The following is a 19274-nucleotide window of genomic DNA, read 5'->3' on the forward strand; positions in this document are numbered from 1 at the left end:
CCCAGACGGCCCTCTTCTTATGCCCTGGCCACACTGTACGTGGAACAGCCGCGAAGCAGCAGCTGTCCCCTTTGACCAGAAGGAGCAGGGTTCCACTCTGAAGCTCCCTCTGGATGTCTGAATTCCTCACCCTATGTCTAAGGCGGAGATTGGCCACCTGAGGGAGAACAACTTAGTTGGGCTGCTTGTATTAGCATTGTTGTTCTTTCAGCCACTACACAGAGTTCTTACCCACCATAGGTGAGGGTTAAAATGTAGACTGACCCTAAACTTTGCCTTGTGGTTCAGCTCCGTCTTTACCACAATGGTCCTGTCCAAACAAATTTGTGTTTTTTGTCAAACAGATATTTATCAGCTTGGTTATTGTGTTTTAAGTGTGATCCCAGCTCGCTGCCTCCACATGTGGGGAGAACACTGCATGTATGACAGCTGGATTAAAAAGTCAATGTCAGCAATTCAGCTTTCTTCATATTTTACAACCCTATATACTGTATATACTACAACACGAGATGCAAAATCATTTTACTTATGAAGCCACAGAGTATACAATTTTATGGTGAAACTGTAGGTCACTTGGCCAATTCATACATTATGGATAATTCCGTGACTATATATAATGTGCAGTATTTGTAGCTGTTGTCAGGGCTCTGACAGTGTCAATCACAACAAGAAGCACCACACTTAGCACAGCGAGAGTGGGGAGTGACAATAAAGATGACATGAGCACTTGATGTATGTTCAGTAGACGTGACAAGCCGAGATCTTGTGGCCATAGGAACAAAAACAGCAATGACAATGCATTGCAGATAAAGATCAGAGGGACATATTGTGGAGGACAAGCTAGAATTTTGAACAGTGCGAGCCCAAGCCCACTCCTCCACATTATCCTACTTGCAGACATCCAGTCCTGGATGAATGTTCTTCGGGTGAGCGTTTGCATTTCAATGGGACAATGTAACTTCCAGCTATAGCATAAACATTCAGGGCATATGAATCAGAGATCATTGGGTCTGCCTGGACAGAATATAAACTGTATTGTTGCCCTGCTTTACAATCACTCATTCACACTCTTCATACTTTAGTTACACTAGGTTGCTCAGCACGAACACTGACCTCAACAAGTTTCACTGAAGAGCCCAAGATGTATCTGAGTTCACCGTTTTGCCCAAAGCATCTTACTAAGAGATGTTGTAAAATAAACTTTTGATTCAACTGTAAACTTAGAACGACAAGCCCATCCTAACCAGAGTAGGATCAATTAAAGTCATAAAAAGAAAAGTCACATCAATGATTCATATAGTTTTATCAAATGTAGACAATCAAACAGTACAATATGCTTCTCATGTGTGTCTCAACAGGCAGTAACCATCTTAGACTTCTCAGATGCAGAAAAAGCCTTTGACAGGGTGAACTGGCAGTTTAACTTCACCAGAATAAAAACATTTGTCAATGGGTAATCATTTACTAATTGGCTTACATTTCTGCACTCTTACAAAAAGGAAAATTGGGCTTGGCTCAAGCCTCACCTTAACCCTTAGGGGATAACTGACCTCATCTTCTGTCACTGTCATTAATAATTGTGTTTGATATAAAGATAACTGCCACCATTTTTTGGCATTTTTGTGCGTGGGATCACTACCATGAACATTGGCAAGTGCCAGTGTTGAGGAGTAATATTGCGCAATGTAAAGAATTATAGCCTGTTATATTATCTGAATATGCTGGTGAGTTTGCAAAACTCATTCAGATCACTTAGCCAAAAACCTGTGTTAACTCACAACAGATTCACTCAACACCAAGTCCAGGGTTTGAGTGCCACTGGAATATCCCTAAGAAAAAATCCAAGCTGGGGCCACAACCCAACTTGCATCAGTTCTGGGGAACCCCTGTGAAAAATCATAAAGAAACATACAGTACTTCTATAGGGAATTATGAGAAAGGTGTACCTGAACCACACACACACACACACACACACACACACACACACACACACACACACACACACACACACACACACACACACACACACACACACACACACACACACAGCTATATTATTATCTCTGTCAGGCATTATCTCCCTTAGCCATTCCATAATATGCACAAAACTATACTGATTGATAGCTCAACAAAGCCAACACTGTCATGTCAGACATCAACTTACTTTTGTCAATGGAATGTCACTGGACATTAAAACGTTTTTCTGAGATTCAATGTGCATTCATTTATTTGGCTTTGTTTTGAAAGATTTTTTACTGGAGTTGTTTCATTATCATCCAGGTATAACCGGTATAAATAATATTTAAGTTCTCAAAACCCTGCGCTTGCAGTAAAGAATATACAGTGCTTGTGCTTAGGTTTGCTCTGCTTTTACTCAAACTGTGCATTTGCACTCAGATATATTGTTGCTTGGGCATCCAAGCACAGAAGAAAAAAATCTGAAAAATCTGAGAGCAGACATTTCACACACACACATAGAAGCAGTGTGTGAGAAGAGCTGGGGGAGTGCAGGACATCTAAACACAAGAAGAGTATTGAAACCATTACAAAGTCTGAATGTGGAGTCCTGCTCTCAAACTGAGAGACCACACCTTTGAATAAAACTAGGAAACACACCATACATCCGCTCCTTTAGTTTCTTTACACATCACATTGTGGGAGAATAGTCTGTATTAACAGTGCACCCAAAGATCTACAGAATGTCATGTGGTTAGTTTGGTTCAAGGTTATTTTGTTGTGTTATGATGTTTCCAGTGTGAACAGACAAAACCTGACTAGAATAAATGATTTGTAAAGAGGTGTGATACCAATTCAAATAGTTAAGTTTTAAGGGCACTCACCTTACTCTTTAAGTAGGGAGGACTACAAACTGCACACAAAGCCCCTTTAAAGTGGAGGGTTTTAACTGAGCGATATAAATCAGCAGTGTCAGTTTGTCCCTTTTAACGAAAATCTGTTATTGTCCACCTGATAAAATGAAGGTTCTTCTCGGACCACATTTAATCAATGTGTGTTTTCCTGTCAGATGATTGACCAGAGGAGTCATCCCAGTGTGTCGGTGTGGGAGGATTTTTCTCAACCATCTGAAAAAAACTGTTACGACACCTGTCTCACAAAGTCTTAAGGAGCCGCCCTATGTTCTGTGATGCTGCTCCAGAGGCTTTCTCACTGTGCCATGAAAAGTGCTGTCATTTGAAAACTATTATTTCTATCAATACAGCATTCATCCACAACCACTGGTACTGTCTTCAGCTGAACAATTCTACTCAACACCATGTACATATGTCCCACAAAGTAAAGGATCATGACCAGATTCTCATTTCATATTCCACTTAACTCAACCAGGTAAAAATCAACATTGATATTTAAATTTAAATTTTACTATACGAAGCCGATTGGTTTGCATATGCTGCATTGTGATTTAAACTCATGACATCGCTTTGATCACAATCTGCCAAGCTAGTTCTATATCTGGCAACTGTTCAGCTTATTCAACAGAAATACACTCTCCCTATGCAGTCCTTAAAATAAACTAAATGCATTTATTAAATTTGCTGGTCTCTTGCGTATAACTGGTTCATAAAATGACAAGCAGGTACAGGTCACCCAAGCCACAAACCTTTAATTTACTGAATTAATTGTCAACACTATATTTACTGGAAGAGAATATATCTAATTACAATGTAGAACCATCAAATGATTGATAGTAACTGTATTCATAGGTTTTACTAGGCCCCAGGGAAACACAACTTTTGCTTCCTTCACACTATTCATTCCCAGTGTTATAATGATGAAATAGGAATTAAAGCACACGCAATGTAACATTTCCCAGATGTGCAGTCTCCTGGTTCCAAAGTAACACAGTATTCAAAACTACTGGCAGAGAGGAAAAATGTGGTTACATTTCTGCAAGTGACCCAAAACAGTAAAACAACGAAATGTATCAATGTTTATGTGACAAAGCTTGCTAGTAGCTGTTGTTGTTACGATTGGGAGCCAAGGAAGAAATCAGGTGATGCTGTTACAGAGCAGCAAAGTCCATGTGAGTCAAACAACATCACTCAAGAACCAGAACTTGCTGTTAGTATCTTAGAAGAAGTGCCTCACACATCATGCTCTGTTGATGCTTTTAAGAGACTAACGCCACTTGCAGACACGCATTGAACTCTACATAATCTCCTGTCATTCTCCGGAGGGACTGAATGTGAGAACACAAATGTCCGAGTGAGAGGTTTCAGGCTTTCTGCTGAATTTCTCTGGCCAGCCCCCTGGTAAAATCTCTGGCGAATGTCCTTCTGAGCCGATGTGAGAACACAGCAGTAGATCATCCACAGGATTCACTGCGAGCGAGGGGGCATGTGATGATGTTCTTAACGTCCTACAGACACAAAAATGTAAAAAGAAAAGAATAGAAAGCAGATATCTCTATGTGGATGGATGAAAAACATGGTGCCATACACGGAGAAGACATCAACGAAGAAGTCAAGAGAGCTTTTGATGATAAGAGCCGTCGCCAGTGTGGAAGTGCTGTAAACAAAACCACATGATTCCCACATCGGAATTAAGACTTAAAATGCTGCCTCTACCTGCTGCGCCACCACCTCACCTGAACGCCACGGAGATTTCTGTGTGGTTATAAAGGCGTCTGACTGGAGAACCTCTTGCTACGTTGTTCATGTGTGAGCGGAAAACTCCAGAGAAAGTCCAGACCCAATTCTTGCAACATTCCAGAGTTCATGTTCCAAAACAGCTTTGTACTCTTAGGTCTGACAGCTGCCAAAAACATGCTAGTTAGGAGGAAGTAACATTGGCCAATGGAGTCTGTCGTTGCTAGAAATCGTTCTTCTTGAACTCTCTGGATGGTCCAATGAAAAATACAACTGGGGCCTTGCAGCAGAAATGATGGTCAATGCAACTTTTATGTATGGTGTAGGTTTCGAGTTGTACCTCATTGTCAGACTTCTTCCATCGGCACAAGAGTAGTGATGAACTAAGTCATGAAACTAAGTTGAAAGTAAATGGTAAATGGTTTTGTATTTATATAGAGCTTTTCTAGTCTTGATGACCACTCAAAGCTCTTTACAGTACAGTTTTACATTCACCCATTCACACACACATTCACACAGTGCATCTATTAGCAGCACTTAAGTCTCATTAGCTCCTGTGACTCTAGCAGCAGCTCCCAGTTATTGTATTATTCTCTGGGTGCTGGAGGGCAGAGGGCAGGCATCAGGTCATGTGAACAGTCTCTCAGTATTCATCACAAGCTCCAGCTTTCCTTTCCAGTATATCACTACTGTTTATGAATTGTATTTATAATCTTTTTTCTCTAAGTGAATTAACAACGTTTTTGAAAGTGCCCTCACATACAATTAAACTACGGAAGCTGAATAACTAATTTGAGAATTTCTTTTATATTGAATAATCTTAGAGCTTCTCTGTGACATCCCCCCCTCAAAAAGCAATACATCGTCCACTCCTATTCATTTATATAATGAAATACCTGTTTTGACTTCATTTCAATTGTTTCTAAAATATATTATGTTACTTCTATTTTACAAAACACTGCTATAGTACTAAAACCAAACAAATGCAAATAAAGACGACTCCGGTGAAGTTTTATTTGGTTGTCCTTAATTATGAAATACATTTACGTAAAAATCATTACTCAGTTTATGGCTCTGAGAAAGACGGCATTCCACCTTTGGTGCGCTCAGGATTTAATGAAGCCTTAAAAACCTGACAGAAATAATGTCCAATAAAGTTGTAAAACCTCACAGTTAAAACGTCACCCAGTAATTACAGCAAGTGGAAATATGCTGAGATTTCAAATTGTGTTTACTGTATAAAGTGCTTTATAAACACATTAGTGATCACTTTAACAACGGATTGCAGATGTATGGGTTTACCTGTTGCTTCAGACATCCCAGTGGATCTCAAAGCGGCTGGGAGCTCATTGTGGCTGCATATGTATGAGCAGTTTTACTCTGCCACTGTGTTTTGATATCACCACCACACCAAACGCAGCATACACGAGTGTAACTTGAAACTTGACTCTGTGTTGCTCCCATCTCACATCCTAATAACGAGTCTGCTGATTGGTGCAGTACTGAATCTAGAGTCACAACTTAGTTTGATGAATCAAGTTATGTTGCAGAAATAGTTCTGAAAAGAGAACAGGTCAGACTGAGAGATAGTTGGAGAAAAAAACGTATGTGATTGTTGCTTTACTCTGAATCAATTTAATATATCTTGTTTTTCGTTGTGGTTTTGAACAAACTAAAAGAACTCTTTGGAACAACTCTAACCTGGTAAGATGGCAAGGATATAATGAATGTATAGTTAATTTTAACAGTATTTTTCAATAGAGCAAGCTTTATTTTGTGATTTCTAAAGGCTAGCTTTACCTGTTAACTAACTACCAATGTTTCCTAACAGCATTACATTTCAGGATCGAGCTAATTTATTCATACTATATTACCCTTCATTGTTTAAGGCTAACTATTTGTTTAATTGTATTTTGTGACCTAAACACAGACTGATTTTCTCTTTAAAGACTGAGTGTGAGAAACCACATCTCATTGGAGCATTCACTATTGAAAAGATAATAATGTTACAGATTATAACGTTCTATGAGAATTTACCCCACTTTCCATGTCTCCAAGTGAAAACTTGTGTCTGAAGCCCAATTTACCCAGTTCTTGATGCCTTGCCACTCAGTTGGTTTGGTTCATTGTAACTCCTTGTTAACTTGTGCCACATTGCCTGCCTGTTCTGTTTGGAGCCTTCACCTGCCAAACCATCTGCCCAGCCCACTCTCTGAAAAAACCTCTGCCAGCAACCTGCCTTCCCCGTCCTGGATCCAGCTCTGAACGGCAGCGAATCCACTTTTAACAAAGCAAGTAAGTTTGAGTTTAAGTAAGTTTGTACAGTAAACCCTTCAAAACCTTGTCAGTCCAGGAGTCTGCTTCTGCCTTTGAGTCCAGTAACAAGCCTCAACATAATATCTTGGTTGTTAATGCCATTATCTCTGAAATATCTTATCACTTCTTCATATTGAATAGTAACAGTGATCAAGGACTGACAGAAATTGAGTTGGACTGAAGAAGCAATGAGCTGATGACTACAGTAATGTGCATGGGCAGGTAACTAGGACAAATGGGAGAATACTTTATTTTCTGTGATATTTGGGTCAGTCAAGCCACAAGCTGTTGATGGAGCTGTTTAACTACTGATAGAGCGGAGCAGCAGTGCACTCAGTTAGAATCAACTGTCTCTTCAGCAGTAGCACTGAAACAAGTCAGCAATCACGTTCCATCAAATCAGTGTGTGTGTCATGCATCTGCGTAAAATTGTATGTGTCTGTGTGCTGATGTTCGTAGACCCCTGAGGGCTTTACCACGTTCACTGCTGAACCTCTTGCTGCTGCATGGAGTCAGTGCAAAGCAGCCGCAAGAGCAGAGCCTTTCCTACGGTATTATTAATATATAACCATCTGCGCAACAAATGATCTTATATCCTGCGGCATTTCTCAAAGAGAGCACTTTGTTATTTAAATTGTCTACATTAACTCTTCCCTTCTTTCAAAAATGAAAAGTCAGTTTCCTCCTCTATGAGTGATTAGGAAATGAGATGTGTTGATTTCCAATTAGTATGAGTGGAAAGCTAAAGAGGTGGTATTTTAACCTTAAATCCTTCCCTTTAAGTGCTTCAATGCTTCACTTCTCATTTAACCTGCTAATAGACAATGGTAGTTGGGTATATGGTGACTTATACTGATATGAGACTGCAATTGGCTGAAGTTCTGTGAAAGAGGCAGTGTCAGCAAATATCTTTCCATCATCCATCCATTATCTGTAGCGCTTATCCTTTGACGGCCACGGAGAGGGCGCTGGGGACAATCCCAGCTGACGCTAGGTGAGAGGCGGGGCACACCCTGGACAGGCTGCCAGCGACAAACAACCATTTACAATCACATTCACACCTATGGTCAATTTAGAGTCACTATTTAACGTTACCCCCATCTCCATGTCTTTCCATGAAACTACAAATCAGCTTCCATATCTCTGTGTACAAATTATAGAGACAAGAGGCACAGTGTTAACTCCTGAGCTTTAGAGGGGTTGGCAGGTGTTTTTGTAACACATGTCCTTACTCCAGCTCTACACTAAATAAACAAACATTTACATCTTCCATATCGTTTCACTCTTGGCTAGAAATCAAATAATTGTAACTTTTTCTTCAATATGTGGCTTAATTGTAGCAGGTGGGTCGGGTTTTCCATGGTGACCATTGTCTCTGGATGAATGGCAGTAGTGTTCCCATCCTGTTTTTCCATTAGCCTAACAAATGAGAGAAGAAAAACACTTATCCAGTCAGATGAGCTGCAATGGTTTTTTAATGTTGACTCACTGATTAGATTTGAATGTGGTATGAGTGTGTGTTCCAGTATTTTACTGCCAATGAAAGAGGGAGGAAGTGCACAACTTTAAATCTTCTGACTGCTTTAATCCTCACTCAGATCCAATGCGTGACCCTCGACGAGTTTACCCTCACTTCATCATTCCTGTTTTTCCTCGCTATTTGCATCTGTCTGCTTGTTTTGTGTCTCCACTCCAGGAGAGACTGGCTGCGACTATATGGGACTCCAGCCAAGTAGGCAGAGTATGAAAGTGATGAAACACATTTTGAGTGTATTTTCTCTAATCATTTTTCATACACAGTGATGGATTTGGAGTTCCAGTTGGCTGATTTGATCAGTCAAGGGAGACACATAAAAAGACTTCAAAAATCATAACAAAGCTCTGTATTTATTCCAAGTAGAAGCTGTTAAGAAGTGCTCGACTTTCACCCCACGTAGAGCGAGAACAGACAGCAGAGGAATATATTTTAAGTCCTGACAGTCAAAGTGGAAGGAAAAAAAACTCATTCTAATGCATTCTTCTTTGTTTGAGGCAATAATGGCTGACAGAGGAGACACACAATTATAAATCTACTCGGAGAGAAAATGCTACACATGGATTTTCATAATGATCAATTTTTCACATACACGTGGTGAAAAAAGAAATCTCTTTGCTTTTACTAAAGTCCCATTTCGGAGCTCTCGCTCTGCGACTGTTAGACAAATGAAAGCACTTTTTTTCTGCAGTGTAATTTGGATTTGTTATCACATTCTATTACATGAGCGCCTGCATGCCTGTGATGCATGCTCGGAGAGAGGAGAGTGGGTAAGAGACAGAGAAGAAATTGGAGGGTAAGAGTAAGTGAGATGGGGGATGGGGAAGTGTACCAAACCGAATGAGCTTTGTATCCTTAAGGCAAGGCTAGTTATTATTAAAGTCAATTTATAACCTTTCATGAAGCGGGTTTTCAGAGGGAAATTAATCTGGCATGAAAGGTGATTTCTGTGACAAACTACAAGGCTCTGCAGAATGGCCTTCGCTAATACAAAGTTCTCGTATTTTGCAGTCTGGGTAAAGACTGTGGAGGCTAGTCTCTGTATGTGAATATCAAAATAAAAATATCCACATTTAGACTAGACCATTGTTTCACCTCTGCTGTGGTCCTTAAATTGATAGTTCACCCAAAAATGAAAATTCACTCATTATCTACTCCCCACTATGCCGATGGAGGGGTGGGTGAAGTGTTTGAGTCCACAGAACCCTTAAGGAGTTTCAGGGGGAAACAGCGTTGCAGCCAAATCCGATACAATTGAAGTAAATGGTGACCGACTATAGAAAGAAAAAGACACACAACAAGCATTTTTAATTGAATGTTTTGTTAATTCTATCTTAACATTATTTTGGTCCTGCAAATAAAAAAGGTAGGCCTTCCCTTTTATATTGAAATTTTAAACATATACATTATAGCTTTCACTGTAGCTGTCTTTTGAAACCAAAATAATCATACAGTGTCTACCTTTTGCAAATAAAATGTGAGATTATATATATATATATATTTCTTCCACATGTGCATTCCACCAAACCAGTGGTCCACCATCAGCACTCCTTGCAGGCCAGGACAAGTACAGTTTCACCTCAGAATCGACTTTTTTTGATGAAGATGGATTTGCTGTTTCTGCTCGGCTCTGTCTTGCATTGGTGATTTGCTGCAGCAATGCAGATAGATTTGTGCTTTTCTTCCTGGTGATGGGGGTGCTGCTCCTCCTCTCTCCTTCTCCATTGTCGTCACCCTGTGTGGTGGCTGCTGGAGGCCGTTCTGTGTGTGGAGGTTCTTCTGGTGCAAGTGTCACAGATTCACCCATGCATGACTTCACTGTCACCAGATTCTCAGTAAAGTTTCCCTTAAACCGAGGATCCACAAAGAAGGAGATGTTCAGCACCTTTTTCATTTGCTCTGTGTACCTTAGCTGTAGTAGCTCTTATTTCCTGCTTTATCTGTTTGGTGGGGGGGCTGTCTCCTTCTTGATCTCTGAGTATTTCATTGTTGATGTACTCCGTGACTAGCTCCAGGGAAGACAGTGGGCCTCATTTACTAACAGTGCGTGCGCACAAATCTATGATTCATCAATATGTTCGAACTTCTTCAGCCCATGCATACGCACAAATGATGAAGGCTAATTTACTAATGAATTGACCAAATGTATTAAATAACTATGAAATCGACGCCCTTTCATCCTCATCATCTCTATAAAAACCTGCTGAATTAATATTTATGTTTCTGGATAAACAGGGTGTCGCTTCATCTGCAACAATGATGTTAAAACACTGCTTTACATCATAATTTGCGGGAGGAACTCTTCTGTCTGCAGGAGTGTTTGTGTGTGTGTGCGTGTGTGTTCGTCTCTGTCCCTCTTCACACATGAACTGATAATCACATGTATTTATTAATCGATGAAGTCAGATCATGAATCAAACAAACACAAAGTAAACATCAGTCCTGTTCGTGTCCTAATAACTCGTGATCAGTGCTGGTGTTTATTGTTAAAGTGTAAAGTGAGCGCAGGTCAGTGGGGTGAGGAGGAAGCAGACTCCGACAGAGACAGAGGACGACCGGACCTTTAATGTCCTGATTGTGATGATTCTGTGTTTGATTTGGTTTTGTTGTATGTTTTTTGTGTTCTCTCCCCCCCCCTCTTCCTGTTCTTTTTTCCCTTGTGAAATCTTCGTTGTTGACCTTTTGTGGAACCTCACCATTGTTTTTCTTCTCCTTCTATTCAGCTCATCCCGTGCCCTGCTGCTGTCTTCACTGTGTGAGTTTTTGCCTTCCATGTGCTCTGCTCTCGTGCTGTCCCTGGGATCCAGCCTGCCTGCTCTCTGCCTCCACTGTTTTTTTGAGCAATGAACTCTTTATTTATTTACTCCTGTATTTCAGTCTCTGCTTTGGGGTCCGAGCTAAATCAGAACATCACAGAATTATGTGGCCAAGATGGACCCCGCAGATTCTGAAAGAATCAAACAGGCTCTATCCACTCAAGGAGCTCTGGTAGGGCAGCACGAAAGAGCCTTACAAGTAATAATGGACCCGCTTCTTAACCTTACCACCAATGTGGCTCTGATCGGCAGCCACATGGACCAGTTCTCATCTCATCTCACCAGCATCTCTCCTGTCCACGCTCCAGCTCCTACAGTGCCAGCTCTCTCAGTCGCTCAGTCCACCCATCCCAGGGAACCCTTCATCCCCACACCTGTCAGGTAGTCAGGAGTGTTAGGGTCATGCAGACAGTTCCTTCATCAGTGTTCTCTTGTGTTTAATCAGCCGCCATTAACTTACGCCACTGAGAAATCTGAAATTGCTCTTGTCTGAGAAAGCCTTGGCTTGGGCTGTGGCCATGACTAGCAGTAATTTACCCATTTGCCATTCTTTTCAGTCGTTCACAGCTGAGATGCTTAAGGTTTTTGACCACCACCCTCTACAAGGTAAGGAAGCCAGTAACAGGCTACTTTCCGTGCGTCAAGGCTCATGTTCTGTGTTTACATATTCAATTGATTTCTGCACTTCGCAGTCGAGAGCGGGTGGGATGAGAGAGCGTTACAGGGTTTTTTCCTTCGGGGGTTAAATGAAGATTTAAAGGATGAGGTAGCTGTTAGAGATGAAAACTCCTCCTTAGATGAGTTAATTTCCTTGGCCGTTCGCTAAGATAACCGCCTCCGTGAAAGGCGCAGGGAGAGAGCAGACAGACTCTACATCCTCCCTTCTCTCAGACCGAGTACCCTCGCCACCCTTGACCGTCGGCTTCTCCTCTCCCACCTCCAGGGCCATCCTCCTCCAGGGTCCAGGAGGAATATTTTATTCACTCTGATTTTATTTTGCGGTCTCACCTACCCTGTGAGCCCTTTCCTGAACCCAGGGACATGTTTGTCCTCGACGGGAGGCTTCTTGCCCGTGTCACTCACCGTACTGTCCCAGTGTCGCTACTACTTTCTGGTAACCATCACAAGACTATTTCACTTTTCATCATTCCATCACCTACTTCACCATTAGTGCTAGGTCTCCCTTGGCTTAAACTCCACAACCCACACACAGACTGGTCTACCTCGTCCATTACCAATTGGATCCCATTCTGTCATTCTCACTGTTTACACCCTGCCATCCCTACCACTGTAACTATCACACCAGTTCCACCCTAACCAGTAGATCTCACCTTCGTCCCCACTGATTATCATAGCCTCCAAAAGGTTTTTAACAAGAATCGTGCTTGTTTCCTTCCACCTCACAGGCCCTATGATTGTGGCATTGACCTACTCCCTGGCGCCCCCTATCCTTCCAGTAAACTCTACCATCTCTCCAAGACCGAGCAGGAGGCCATGGAAGCTTACATCACTGACTCTCTAGCTGCTGGACTCATTCGTCCTTCCTCTTCACCGATGGGGGCTGGTTTCTTTTTTTGTTAAGAAAGACAAGACCCTTCGCCCCTGTATTGACTACAGGGGCTTGAATGACATCACTGTTAAGAACAAATATCCCCTTCCACTCATTGACTCTGCCTCTGGCCCTCTCCACCAAGCCACTATCTTTTCTAAATATGGCTCACAGAAAAAAATCTAAATAAGTCACAATATCCTAGAGGTCCTAAAGACAAATAAGCATGTCATAGAATTGAGTTTTGATGGTGAGTGACTTAAATTAAAAAGAATAAAATCCTGTGAGTGGATCCTGACTCCACAAACACTAAGAATGACAAAGTAAATACAACTGAGAGGAGAATTTTTATAGATCAAATGTTACATAATGTCATTACAGAGATATGACAATATCAAACACACCACACAGTAAATGTATTTGAATTATAAGCAGCTGTCAAAGACACGTCACTAGTCACGAGGACAAGTGATGCATGGTCCCTCCTGCATGATCCGAATGTCAGCTTTATGATTCCTGAAGAGAAATAATAAACAATTACCAGGCAATGCACAATAAAAATGGATTATCATGTCAGGGTATTGGCTTTAATTCCTGCTCTCCATTGTGTTTTCTCCTTGTTTCCAATTCCTACTGTTTTAATTCTTAATCTGCTTTTAGATATGCACCAAATTCCAGGTAATCTTCTGAAATTATGTGGACAAGCCGTACATGAGGCTGTAATGTCCGAGTTAGTAAAATCTCAGGATAATATCCGATTGAGCCTATGTGAGAAAACCGCAGAAGATTATCCACGGTGTCATTGTATCCAATACATGTGACTGATGAAATAGGTTACAGCATGATTTGCTGAAAGGGAAATTTATCAAGACAAATTTGGTTTTCTATTTAGAGCTTTAGCCTGAACATTTATTTAATAAAGTAGCATTTCGGACAATGGCTGATGATTTACATGGTAGGAGCGATATTGATGCAGATAACAGCAGTTCTTTTATTGACGAAAACAATGGTGAAAATAACAATGAAGAAGATTCAGACCCCGACGATGTTCCTGTTGCCCCTCTCAACGAGGCTCAGTCTGTAAGAGACCTTTTGAGAGACTGCTTTTACGTTGAAAAGGGTACAGGAAGTGTTGTAAATATTTGTGTTTGTGACATACTTGACAGATACACATTAACATTGTGGTGAAAGATTATTTTCATTGTCTATTTTGCTGGTCACAGCGGACAAAATAGGCAAGACCTCGAATCTCTAGAAGAGCAATGCGGCTCACGCCACTGAGCTGCGCCTGAGCCACACTGCTCACTGCTTGTGGACGCTCTGACCTGATAACATGGGCGTTCAAATGAAAAGCAAGAGGTTCCACATCCCGCATGCGCTGTCATTACCCTGTGATTGTCTGCACCCGTTCCTCAGGTGTTTAACCTGTGTTCAATCAACCCAGCCTCCCCTGTGTATATGGGTCTCTGTGCTTCCCTTTGTCTTTGTCAGTTCGTCCTTTCACTGTCATTCCCTTTCACCTTCACATCCTTCACTCGTAACTCTTTCTTGTTCCTAGTGTTTTCTTTTGATCCCAGTGTTTTGTGGACTTTTTTTTTACCTTATTTTCTGTAAGTACCTTTGTCTTTTATTAAAGGGCACTTTGTGTTATTCTACCTGGCTTCTGTATTTTTGTGTCAACCTGCTCCTTATACACACCCTGACACGCACTGCTTTTGCAGCCAGTGTGGCCCGAGTGTAACAGGAAATATAGACTTTGTAATTGAAGCAGGTTCCAGTTCCTACTAACTCACTAAGTTTTCACTTAAATCTGATATAGGATATTTTCATTAAGGTTTTATATTCATTCATAATTTCTCTTTTTTTTGTGTACATTTGTAACGTGCAGAAACTGCTTTTGATTGAACGTTCAATTCATAATAAAAATGGACAGAAACTGTAAATTTACAATCAGTTCTCTCCCTGGTTCTGGAAAAAAACACTATATTCTCATATAATATAGATAGATGAACACTCTTATTTTCTGTGACTAATTTACAACTAATAGTTTCACTTGAGTATTTTAATGTATTTTATTTCTACTTCTATACATCTCAGTGTATAGCTGTGGTCAGATGAAAGTTTATTTAATTTTGGACTGTTTCTCATTTTTTATTGAAATATGGATATGTTTACTGTTAATGTTTTACTCACAGTCTGTGAAGACACAGCAAACATTCGTTGTGGTAGGTGATGCAGTCACTGCCACATACTGGACAAAACATCAGAGGACATATCGCACCCCGGCTCATGGTATCAAAGGAGAACTGCAGCAAAAAACAGATACAATTACCAACGAACACAGCAACAACATAAACAGGGAACCATCTAACTTAATCTGGGTTTGGGTGCACAGACTAGGGTTAGGGATATGAATAGGAGTGATGTTTTTGCTTCAGAATGGTGTTAGGTTTAGATGCTCTGGTTCTAGTCAGTGATTCATCAGTTACAGCAAATATATACTTTTCTTTGTCACATATTTTGTGCCTCCAAACAGATAAAAAACATCAGCAGCTTCTTTTCCATTTTACCTGCATCAAAATTTCACTTAATATTTTCAATTTTAACGTTGAACCATGGACCATGGACCATGGACCTAGCTAGTTTACTTTGTTTTACCACATTTTACTAGCACAAGGTCCAAAGTGCCACAGAGAGGCAACATTAAGAGGATAAAAGGAGAAGCTAAGGGGCCGATCTTTTTTTTTTTTTATAATCACTTGTTTTAACATTGTGAGGTTTGACATTTTCCATGATTTCCCAGAGAATAATGCATTGGTCTTCATCAAAAAATTCAAGCATATTTCAGGGGCTGATATCTGTTAATTATTAATTTTGGTGCAGCCCCAATAAAAAATACAAATCGTGCCATTATATGTTAATGTTGATGAAGTATGCAGTTAATTTGTAAATGATAATATAACATGATTAGTCTTTTTATTGCCCATCAAAATAATCACCAATATTAACTTTGTGATGAAGTGTAGCTTGATAAATCTCTAAAAAAGGAAATACATCCAAATGTCTGTTTTAATGACAGTATTCATATTAATGAATGGTGTTATTTACAACAATTTTGCAACATTTCTGGTTCTGCATAGCAGAGGAGAATGCACATTTAAAAACCATACTAAGATGACACCGAAATGTTGTTAGATAATGTCACCCTTATCATTGGATGGGCAGACCCTGGTGAGTACATCATATTAAGTATTGAAATCACGGAACATACACCCTTGGTCAAAAATAAGTAAAAGCATAGACTGGGTTAGATATTTATATTTAATATTGAGATCAAACTGGTCAGGTTACATTTTCTTTTTATTACATTACATTAAGATATTAAGACAAGTTCAGGCTGTAAAATAAAAAAGACTTAATAGAAGTTTTATTTGATATGTTTCTTACCATCCTGTTACAGCTTTGTTGTGCCGTAGTTTCTAAAAAAAGGAAAAACACAAACTCATTACAAGTTTATCAGGCTTGTTATGCACTTCATGCCTTTCCAAGCTGCCTCCTGTACAGTCTTAACAGGAGTCTACACAGAGTAATTCTAACGGACATGATGTTATACAGGTAAGTTTCAGATGAACACAAATCTGACAATTCATTTAGTTGTAGAATTTGTGAAGGGGTGCCTTGTTGCCACTGTGGAGCTGGACAAAGTGACATTGTCGCAATGTATCAGTTTGTCTCAATTCAACAGTCGCAGAGCAGATTACAAGATAGTAAAAAAACACAAGGCACAGGATTTTTCCATTCTGAGAAGATATGTTCTCTGTTTTGGGACAACTTACCGCTGTGGGCACTTTTTCTATTGGCTCACTAAAAAAGAATGTTCAGCCCGACCCAAACCTAGAAAACAAGCCACTCGAAGCATCATCATCACTACCATCTGACATGAGATGCCTCATCAAAGAGCTGCATATCCAGCCATCGCATTAGAGAGGTTAGTGTGATACATTTTTTTTATTATTATTAAATTATTTTGTATGACCCTTGGAGGACATTGTAAATATTGAAATGATCCTTGATAGTAAAAAAGTTCCATACTAAGGTCTCACCATGACTATACACCTGACTGTCCTACCAAGTCTGCAGTTCTCAGTTACCACTAATTCATTTTAAACTAGTTACTTGTTAAACAGATTGCACCATTAAAACTTAAGAAAATAAGGTTCATCAAAAATAAACATAAATGACAGTTTTAAAAATATTTTATAACGAGGCTCAGACTTAACATGTTACTGCAATCAGCTGCAGAACAAGTCAAGCTTTATCTAGACTGTATTTCACTATTCATCAGACTTTTCTGACACTGTTCATACACCTGTCCTGGTTCACGCTTACCTGTAAAGATGAAAATGGTCATACACATGAGCAGTAGAGTCCTGTCAACCATCTTGGGTGAAAACTCAGAACCTCCGATGAAACCACAACATTAAATAAATGTGCAGGACCTTTGTGGCTGTGAAGGTTGGTGTTGGTATTATGTTCTACAGGGGGCGGGCTCTGTGTGGTCACCTGAACCAATGTCAGCTTCTGTTGTTGCGATGGCTGCTGCTGTCTTTTGAATTTTATTACAATTTTCGGTTCAACATGCAGCCTGAAATATCATCAAGAAAAAACGAACTCACCAAAATTGAGAAACCAAATGAATGATTGAAAGAGTTTGTAATGTTTGTTGTTGAATAAACATTTGATTTTCAACCATGACTGACGGATAAGTACATAAAGTGAAATATAATACTCACAGCATGTGAAAAAAAGGGTCCCAGCTCCAATCATCGCTCAGGGTCTTTCTGTGTGGAGTTTGCATGCTCTGCCTGTCTGTGTAGGTTTGCTCTATGTTGTATATCTCTGCCAACTAGTGCAGTTTCAGTCGACATACACTTTTTTACACACATTACATACATTCATATGAGGTTATGTGACCTTTGAGCACATAAATCTAATCAATTGATGAAACTATTAATCAAGTCCAGTGACAGCTGGTCAACATTTGAAGAAATTCCGTAAAGGCTGACCTGAGACATATTTAAGAGTCAGGAAACATGTTTGGCAAGGTCACAGTGACCTTGACCTTTGATCACCAAAATCTGACCAGTTCACCCCATAGTCCAACTGAACATTTTTGCCAAATTTGAAGAAATTCTCCCAAAACATTCTTGCGATATATCGTGTTCACAAGAACTGGGCGGATAGATGGACAACCAGAAAACATAATGTCTCTGGATACTGTGCACTTCAAAAAAAGTGTGCAAATATTTGGTGCCCATGATGAACATTTCTTGCTGGACTGGTTTTTTACGATGTGGTACTGGCCTGAGGTGGTTTCTGACATCCCTATGAAAGCACATCATTGTGATTTTACTAAATAAATTTGCTTTTCGGCACATTACAATATTGTAGAATATGTATTTTTTACTTGAAATTCATTGCACTTACCATTATCAACAAAGACAGGTGCAGGTTGTGCAAAAAGTTTAAATCTTTTTGAAGGATTTTGTTTCTCTTAAGAACTTGAGTCAAACTACCTGAATAATCTTTATTATTTAAGGGGCCAACATAAGCCCTGTTGCTGTCTTGTTTTTGCTTTCGTTGTTATTTTTTGTCTGATAAAAGTATTCATACAACCAAAGAACTGTAAGAGAAAAAAACAAAAATACGACACCCATTGACCTAAAGAAATATTATGAAAGTACTAATTTCTGGACATTTCACATTCTAAATAAATAGCCTGTATGTCCAACTGAGTCATTTTTAATCAGTTTGATTCAGAGTTTGAGTCACTGCAACCCATGGTCAATTCTCAAGTCCATTGCTCAATACTCTGTCGGAATATGCAGTTAAACATCTTTAGCTCTATACGCTGACAATGTTAGCACACATTCTTTTGATACTAGATATTACAGTTTACAAGTCCTACTTACCAACAATGTAGCATATTAAATGCTACATTGTTGGTAAGTAGGACTTGTAAATCCTACTCGAATCCTGATGGGACTTTGATTATTGCCACTTTATAAATTACATTTTTCCTCTATAATCTCCCCTTTCCACTGTCAATTTCCACTCTGACCTTTAACAGTTAGACAGATTTTATTTGAAATAAAACTAACTTCTTTCATAAATCATACACTTCCAACATAGATCTGATACTGATATGAACACAGACATATCTGTGACATTAAAAACAGATATATGATATACAGATATATAATCCTCTCTTGATTTCTCCAAGATTGATAGATGTCCCATATTTACTTGAGATTAACTTTAGATATGTTGCTTTCACAGAACACCGAATGTGGATTGTCGATCATGTTATGAAAGGTACAAACAGTAGGAATGAAAACAGCAACCAATAACTCTCTAAATGTGCTTACAATTGTAAAGACAGACTTGATCAA

The 19274-nt window shown here is 39.7% G+C and overlaps 1 protein-coding gene across 1 annotated transcript; it reads right to left on the bottom strand.

The window, feature by feature from the left end:
* Positions 1-13167: 13167 nt before the first annotated feature.
* On the bottom strand, positions 13168-17342 carry LOC118112593 (probable pancreatic secretory proteinase inhibitor). Its single transcript, XM_035162036.2, has 4 exons — positions 17212-17342; positions 16270-16301; positions 15016-15128; positions 13168-13338 (listed from the first exon to the last, which is right to left on the bottom strand). Exons 1-4 carry the CDS (start codon positions 17261-17263, stop codon positions 13275-13277), a joined length of 261 nt encoding a protein of 86 aa, XP_035017927.2. The 5' UTR covers positions 17264-17342; the 3' UTR covers positions 13168-13274.
* Positions 17343-19274: the final 1932 nt, after the last annotated feature.

This window comes from Hippoglossus stenolepis, chromosome 7 (genome assembly GCF_022539355.2).
Source record: "Hippoglossus stenolepis isolate QCI-W04-F060 chromosome 7, HSTE1.2, whole genome shotgun sequence".
NCBI lineage: Eukaryota > Metazoa > Chordata > Actinopteri > Pleuronectiformes > Pleuronectidae > Hippoglossus > Hippoglossus stenolepis.